Consider the following 8,321-nt stretch of genomic DNA (forward strand, 5'->3'; position numbering starts at 1 on the left):
TTCAAATTCACACCCCACCCATGCAAGCCACACTTTGTCACTGTGGCTGTTTCACAACTGCTACAGCCAAGGGCAAAACGACAGCAGTAGGCTCTTCCCAGCATCACCTCTTCCAACAGCATCAGCTTTCCCTGCAGGGCAAGAAGCTCCACAGCTCTGCAGTCAGCTCTCTCACCATCTTATCTGTCAAATTCTGTAAATCACTCTAATGTGAAAAGGGGTGATAGCAGTGCTCTACTGTAATAACAAAGGCTGTTTTCTAAAGGACCACTACACCTCAACTGAACCCCTCTGGGCAAGCCCATACACTTATGTGCCACCTGAGTGAAGATTTCCCTCTCTCTGAAGCTCCTGCTTCCAGTAAACTGCTAGAGAAGCCAGATACCCATAGCAGCTGACTTAGGAACTGCTGTAACCAGCTGACTTCCACAGCTTGTCTGTCTTCAAGAAATCTGTCCAGCTCTCAGTCTTGCTCTTTTCTGACTCTATTTTTTTGACCATTAAACAAGCTGAAGGTATCTCCACAATGAGAAACTGCAATTTTTAGTATAAAGAAATACATGAGTCAGGCCCTGGAGTACATTTCTTGCACTTCAGTGGGAATTCTGAGCAAAGAATTGCTGACCCTCATCTCTTGCAGCATCACCCACTAAAGCTTTATGTAGCAGCAAGAATACATTTATATAAAAAAGAAATTACAAGGATCATTTTCTTTTCAGTTACCTAGAATATTTAGGATAATAACACAAATAAACCAGTCAAGCAAATTCCTCTTTAAACTAGATTTTATCTAAATTTAAACTAGCAACTCATTTTGGTAATTTGCTACTCGTACTTCTTCATCCTTTAATCACTTTATCAGACAGAGAGCTTCATATCTGCAGATAGTATCCATTTTTATGAGAGCTCATTATTCCACTGAAATCTCTGCTTTTATGGTTTCTAGACTTAGACTTCTTTTATCCACATCTCCTAGCAATTCCTTTTAGCTTAACATCTTTTGTTGCTTTTCTACACAAAAATTTGTTCAAAGTCTGCCTTGTCTGAGCAGCTAAAGACAAGCCAGTCAATACTAAAACAAGTTCTTCAAATTCCTCAGATTTTCAGTTTCAGAGCTGGGGGAGGCTGTTCACTGACATGATTTACAAACTGATTTGTTTGGCCTTTTCTGGGCCACTGAATGAACTTGCTTTTCCACATCAGACTATTCTTCATACGGAACATTTCCACCTTTAATTCTGGGGTGCTTGCTTCTAGTGAACTCTCAAAATGAGACCATTTTTATCACCAGTATGTGGAGTTACTGTTTGATTTCAGTGATAGTTCTACAGAAAAACATCTACAGCACAATAAAAGACTTTTCATGAGTACTGTCATGGCCATGTATTTGAGTTGTGCTATTCTTGCTTTTCAAACACCATGGGTGATCTTGCAAGCAACAATTACCTTGCAACACACACACACACACACACACACACACACACACACACACACACACAAAATCTTTTCCAGGACAATGTGCACATTCCCAAAGTTCAGGGTAAATCTTATTTAGCAGTTGTGATTGCAATTCCTGTTTTCCCTTTACTGACAGGATGACACTGTGCTCAGCTATATAGAGATGGAGGTATGTAAAGCCTTGGCAAGAATCTGTCTTTGGAAAGAAGGGGCATGTGTCTTGATGCTAGCCAGCCCCTCCTTACCAACACCATTATGCCACAGCAAGTTCAAAGAAGGGTAAATGGGGCACTTCATTTATAGATATGTGGAGCTTCTTGGAGAATCCAGCTGTAAGAGGCAAGTGAAGCGCACAACTGCAAAACCCATTAATATCACTGGGGCTTTACAGCCTGAGAATAACCACACTAGCTGCAGGCTAGTGTTGACAAAAAAACAACAGTAAGCAGTGGTAAAAGACAAGTAGATTACTTTAATTTTATTTTGTTTAAACTGCTACTTGCTGTAAATCTCCAAGAAGGCCTTGATTTCCTCTCTGCACTTTTTATGTAGCAGCAGCTTCTTCAACCACATACACCAAATGAGCCAATATTCTCTCTCAGAATATTTCATGGAGTTTAGACTTCTCTGAAGGAGTAACAGGAGGATGAACTGAAATCACAGGCTATATAAACCAGGAATTATATTCCAGTCTTGAGTCACTGTGTCACTCTACCAATAAACTTCTGTGATGTCTTATATTGGATTTACCTGGATGATCAGAAAAAAAATTAGCCCAAAGCTTTTAAAGACTCCCGCCTAAATGTAAGGTCTCTTTTTATTCCACAGACCAGGAAATTTTATCAAACTCTTTCACAAAGAACACAGAAACAATAGCTTTATGGCTTACAGTCAGAAAAGCACCAGAGAGGCATCTCATGACTTGATGAGACAAGGACAAGTGCAAGCAATAGGTGATGTTTCAGAAGCACATGGCACAGATTACTTCAGCGGAAACTCAAACATCTCACATGCAAGGCTTCAGCAACAGAAAGCAACAGCAGTGCTTCAGCAGCCAGAATATCAACTTTATGTCACCATGTGATTCAAAAGGAAAACAGAACTCAATAATGCTTTGAGCAAACAGGCATGACAGTTCTTATTGTAGCAGATGAAAAAAGGACAAAGCCAGGGCAGAGAGGACACTCAGCACACCTCTGACTGAGAAGACACAAAATAATAGAAGTTGCTGTTAAGAATGACAACAGAGGTGAGGAGAACTACTCTGATGTCACCAGGGAGAGCTACTGGAACAGCAACAGAAACAAAGAAAAGAGGGGACCACAAAGTTTGAGAACGATCACCTTCAAAATCAAGGTGAGGCTATAGCAGAAATTTTACTGCCCATGCCCTAAAGACTTCCCCAGAAGATTAGTAATCCTGGGCAAAGCCTGGCCTGTCAGACAAAATCTTCTTAAGCCAGGCAGATACAGGAGATCAATTTCCTTTGGCAACTCTTCATCAAAAACCTTACCAGTTTTTGCACCAAATGTCAGACTTACGTCTCATACCTTGCTTTCAATGACATAAGAGGTGACATACATCTATATGTATTTTTAAATTAAACAAAAAACTATACCAAAGCAAGCAGAAAAACATTTTCTCAGCATGCTTATCCCACTTGTGAGAAAACAATCAACCCAGGACAGTCCTATTACATACTACCACTCCTGGGAACCATTCATGGTGATGATGCAGTCACCATGTCCTGGTGAGAGCAGAACTAGATTTAAGCAAATTATGCAGGTCCTCATAATAATCTGTCTGTACTGGTAGGAACTGCAGCATGAGACTAATGTCTCCTCCTGAAGAATGGTGATTGCACCATAAGAACATACACAGCACAAGAATTATAAAGAACAGAAACACTCTGTATCTTGATATTTATGTAACCACATGATACATACTGCCCATTCTTTAAAATATCTTTGCGTTGTGCCATAGGAGAAACAGCAAACACCCCAGTTTAAATTATAACGATCCCAAAACTCTCTGCTGGACTTGCCCCTTCCAATTTGCCAGACTGAAATGGCAGGAAGGCAATGCAGCAGAGCAGAACTTCCAGATCAGCATCTGAAAAGTTTCCCTTCTCAGCAGTCTTGTGATTTGAGATGCACACAGAACTGAGCACTTTGGAAGCAAGTCTTTAATATTTTAAGAGAGAATTCTTTATTCAAGGAAGGTGCAATAACTCTTCCCGAACTATATGCAAAAATAAACCCCAAAATTCTAATGAAGATACAGAAGGAAAAAAACCCAACAACAAAAAAAAGCAACACAGCGGTGTTCCAAAATACATAATTCACAAGTTTAAAATTCAAGCACTCCCATCTGATGCCTCGAGCTCTCTTAAAATATTAAGAATCAAAGTTCTCCGGTAAGTGTATGGTGTATACTTTATTCTGAACCAGTGCCTTGGGAAAAGGTTACCACTCGGGGCATACATTTTTATCCCTTGTTTGCCCATCAGACCACGAAAAATCCTGTTGCGGGACAAGATTTTATCATAGAATTCAAGGCCACCTCTGCTGTAGTCCTTGGAAAGCCTGGCTGCCTTCCTGTCGGCCCTGCAGTCCAGGTGATAGGTGACAGCGTCAGAAGAGACATAGAAGCAGAGCAGTCCTCCCATGGCAGTGACAAGGTTACAGAGGCTGCGGAGGATCACGGGGCCCGTGGATAACCCCAGAAGCAGCTTTAGAGCTCTCCCACAGACAAACGTCCCAGCCAAGCAAGTTGGAGCCACAGCTGCACTCACTAAAGGGCTGGCAGACTGCAAATACACAACTTCTCTGGCAATGGCAAACTTCTGAGCTTTAAGGGAAAATGTGAGAGCTTCTTTCAAAGCCACACCTTCACTGCTCTCCCAGTCTACTTCCTTGCCATTTATTACAACAATATGGTTGACTATTCCTTTTTTATCCTCAGCGGTGCTATCAAAATTAGGTGGGATGCCCACCAAAGAGCCTGCGGGCAGCCAGGGAATTCCAGCGCTCACAGGGTGGAAGCCAGAAGCTGCAAAGGCTCTGTAGGAGTCAGTGGACTTCACACCAGTATCCTGAAGGACATCCTGAAACACACCACAGAGCTGCTCTGAAAGCTCAGCTGGCTGCCCCTCTGACCAGCCCTCGTGCAACAGTTTGAACGTCTGCTCAGGAAACACATGATAGGAAAGGTTAGTGCCAAGCAGTCCCATGCAAGAAACGGCCACCACAGTGATCTTGTGCTTCTTTAACCACACAGATGCCTTCCGCAGAAACCGCACTGCCATAGTCAAATCCTAACCTGTTCATAACACAAAATCGGGAATTAAAGTCTGCATAAATAGGTTTGTCATCTCTTTAGCATGAAAAAAACCCCGAACAACCAAAACAAAAAACATAAGAAGCAGAGCACAATAACCAAAGAAACATTTTTTTACATTAACAAAACATCTTTACAGAGGAAGAGATACGCAATCATTTTTGGGCCTTGCAACACAGGATGATTGATATGAAGAATTAATTTCTCGCTTTCCTCCAGTAAATCAATTTACCGCAATAAAGACAACACTAAAGCCACCACACTTCCTCCTCCCCCAGCAATCAATACCCACCCTGTATTTACCCAACACACTTGTCTAGTCTTTGCTAGCACAATCCCACTCTTGCCTTCCACTATACAGTCTATAGGTACTGAGCTCAGAAGGAGCCAATAATTAGATCAGTCTATGCCAACCTCCTCTACAGTGCAAAAATCAGTAACCTGAATACTAAAATCCAATAAGCTGAGTTTGACTACAACTTTCAAAACAGGATCACATTTTGATTTGAAAAATTTCAGGAAGCAGAATTTTCCTTTAGGAGTTTGTTCTGATAGATAGTCAAGCTCACTAGTGAAAAAAAAACCCAAATAACAGAAAAAACCAACCAACCAACCAAAAACCAACAAGAAACAGTATGTGTTTTTTCTACGCTGTTTTTCTCTTTTCTTTCAGATTTCAACTTCCAGGCAGTGGTTCCAGCTTACTCAGCAAAAAGCTATTTTCAGAAAGCAGCATGCTTTCAGTAGCTCTAACTTTTAAAAATTTGTCTCTGAAATAATTTCTCTGACAAATACTATGTTCAATCTAGAGCAGAAACTGGGACATAAGTTGTTTCAGGGCTTACAACTACGTTGTGACTCCTTAAATAAGCAAATAAACTTAAAAACTTTCAAACCTGCCAACTTGTTCAGTTCAAGAGTCCTGCTTCCCTTGGGAAGCATCAGTTCTTTTTCTGATCCAAGCCATATTACATGCTCTGCCCAGGAAAGCTCCAATTTCTTCTTAAAAGAAATTCTATTGGCTATAGAATTCCCGCCTAGAATGATGCTACTATGAAGGTATGTATAGAAGTGAATTAGGCACCTAAATCCAACAGAAATCAGGGAAAACTGGATGCCACTCTTTCCATTTGCAGAGTCTCTTCTCTCAGGGCTTTAACAACGAGCTTCATAGAATCTTGCTGCAGCTGTTAAAGACACGAGTGTTTCCAGCTGTCCTCACAGGAAGCCGAGGTGGCAGGAGGAAATTGTGCTTTGATACAGCAACCAAAGTCTTAGCGTGGAGTACCATCAAAGGTGGGTCGCTGCTGCTGGGCTTTGTATAGCAGCAGCTGAAGCAGGGACATATGCTCTCCTTCCACATGTGCAGAACAAGAACTTCTCACAGAGGGGTAGAGTGGACAACGGGGCTCTGTAACATCATCAAACAACACTACAGGATGTGCCAGGATACACCAGTCATGATCAACAGCAAATGAGTGTTAACCACAGGGAAAGAAAGAGAGATTAATTTAAAGGTGGTATGCTAATGATATATTATTACTACTCCTTCCTATGAAGATCTTTGGGACTGTAAATTCACCAGGGGAAGAATTATCTTGTTTAATGTTTATGCTGCACTGAACACACACTGAGTGCTTAATAAAAACAATGATGTATGTAACCATACAGTAATTTAATATGTATTTCTTAGTGTAATAACTAGTCGTATTCTTACATTCTGCTGAAGACAGAAATGGTGAGGTTTTTTACAATACTATTTAAGAAAAACATGCTAAAGAGCCAAGAGCTTGGCTGAAACTTCGGGCTTCTCCTGAAATTTGGATGAAACCAAATTTCAGGAGAAAATCTCCTTGATAATAGAACTAAAACGTAGAAAATGGTAATACTTAAACTCAAATGACCACTCTCAGCAAACCTGGTAGTCTAGATCTGATTGAAAAGGTCATGTCATTTACAGTGCAGGGGGAAACACTTCTAAGGGGATGACTGTAGGGAGCCTATTACTTGATCCTCATGTGAAGCTGAGGCAGGGACTTTACAGGTTTCTTCTGTCAGAGAATGCCCTCTCACTGGAGCTGGCTAACATAGTTTTAAGATTAGAAATGCTGCAAGGAAAAAAGTCCCTCTTCAGCTTATATCCACAAGGACAGACCACACTGAAAACTCTATTCTCCTTTCTCGCATTACCAAATGAAAACAAACTCCTTTCTTGCATGATCAAATGTGATCTTGCATGTCGAACGCAAAAGTAAGCAGGAAATGCCACAGAGTATTTGTTTTCTTGTAACAGTCAATACTCAGGAAAATAAATGGAAAACTGCCCACAACACATTTTAGCATTTATGCTTTCAAACCTTCCCCAAGGTCAGTGCAGATGCTCAGCTCCTGCATATATCCCACTGCAACCCTAATCGGGTATGGCATCTTTATTTTTATTCATAAACTTTGTGCAATTTATGTATGAGGAAAGCAACCGGAAATTGCAAGGCAATTTATATGGCCCATATACTGCAAATTTAATCGTTTAGTAACCATGAAGCCTCCATCACGCTTACACAGCGGCCTCCCCCACATGCTGAAGTACTTTCGCTCTCTGTGGTGTCATAGGCACTTAATTCTCACTGAACCCAGAGAACTGTAAGAGGTGAAGTTCAGGTGGGGGACGTTCAGGCAGGTTTGGCCATAACACGTGTGCGTTACTGAACTGATTGCTTTAAAATCGCATGTAGCCGAGGAGAAAACCCGGCTTAAAGCACGATCAATCAGGAGGCGGGACGCGGGCCGGGCCCGCCTCCAGGGTTCGGGATGTCATGAAAATTAAAAATATAGAGAAGGAAGGTGGTAGAAATTCATAACTGCGGGAGGCCGCTGCGGGAACCACCCGACCCCCGCCCGCCTACCCACCACCTACCGCGGGTCCAGGGCCGAGGCGGGGCTGCGGGCGGAAGGGGCGGGCGGAGGGGCCATGGCGGACGGGCGGGGTGAAGTTCCTCTCAGAGCGGCCCGGTGCTGCTGCTCTGGCACAGCCCCAGCCCGGCCTTGCGAGGTTCCCCTCAGAGCGGCCCGGTGCTGCTGCTCTGACACAGCCCCAGCCCCAGCCCCAGCCCCAGCCCCAGCCCGGCCTTGCGAGGTTCCTCTCAGAGCGGCCCGGTGCTGCTGCTCTGGCACAGCCCCAGCCCCAGCCCGGCCTTGCGAGGTTCCCCTCAGAGCGGCCCGGTGCTGCTGCTCTGGCACAGCCCCAGCCCGGCCTCGGGAGAACGGACCGAGGGTGGGATCGCACCCGCTGCCCTGCAGGCGAAGAGCAAGAGACACCCACGCCCAGCCCTCCAAGGGCAGCCGCAGCATGAGGCGGGGACTGCCGCTCTTCCCCGCGTCATAAATTAATTCTGTGCTTTGTGTTCTGTGCTGTAACTCCCAGTGTTCTTCCTGCGAAATAGTTTATATCTGTGTTATTAACACAGTCGTCTCCACTGCAGGGCAGGAATGCTTGCCGAGAAGGCAGCAAGTGGCGGAGTTGGCAT

At 43.4% G+C, this 8,321-nt stretch overlaps 1 protein-coding gene across 3 annotated transcripts; it reads right to left on the reverse strand.

The window, feature by feature from the left end:
* Window positions 1-3,649: 3,649 nt before the first annotated feature.
* TMEM177 (transmembrane protein 177) lies at window positions 3,650-7,860 on the reverse strand. Of its 3 annotated transcripts, none has more exons than XM_058840374.1 (3): window positions 7,712-7,849; window positions 5,882-6,229; window positions 3,650-4,779 (listed from the first exon to the last, which is right to left on the reverse strand). In XM_058840374.1, exon 3 carries the CDS (start codon window positions 4,763-4,765, stop codon window positions 3,815-3,817), a length of 951 nt encoding a protein of 316 aa, XP_058696357.1. In that variant the 5' UTR covers window positions 4,766-4,779; window positions 5,882-6,229; window positions 7,712-7,849; the 3' UTR covers window positions 3,650-3,814. The 3 variants fall into 3 exon arrangements, with proteins under 3 accessions (XP_058696357.1, XP_058696358.1, XP_058696359.1); XM_058840375.1 differs by having other exon boundaries at window positions 5,694-6,229; XM_058840376.1 differs by lacking the exon at window positions 5,882-6,229 and having other exon boundaries at window positions 7,712-7,860.
* Window positions 7,861-8,321: the final 461 nt, after the last annotated feature.

Source organism: Poecile atricapillus, chromosome 5 (genome assembly GCF_030490865.1).
Source record: "Poecile atricapillus isolate bPoeAtr1 chromosome 5, bPoeAtr1.hap1, whole genome shotgun sequence".
In the NCBI taxonomy this organism is placed as follows: Eukaryota; Metazoa; Chordata; class Aves; order Passeriformes; family Paridae; genus Poecile; species Poecile atricapillus.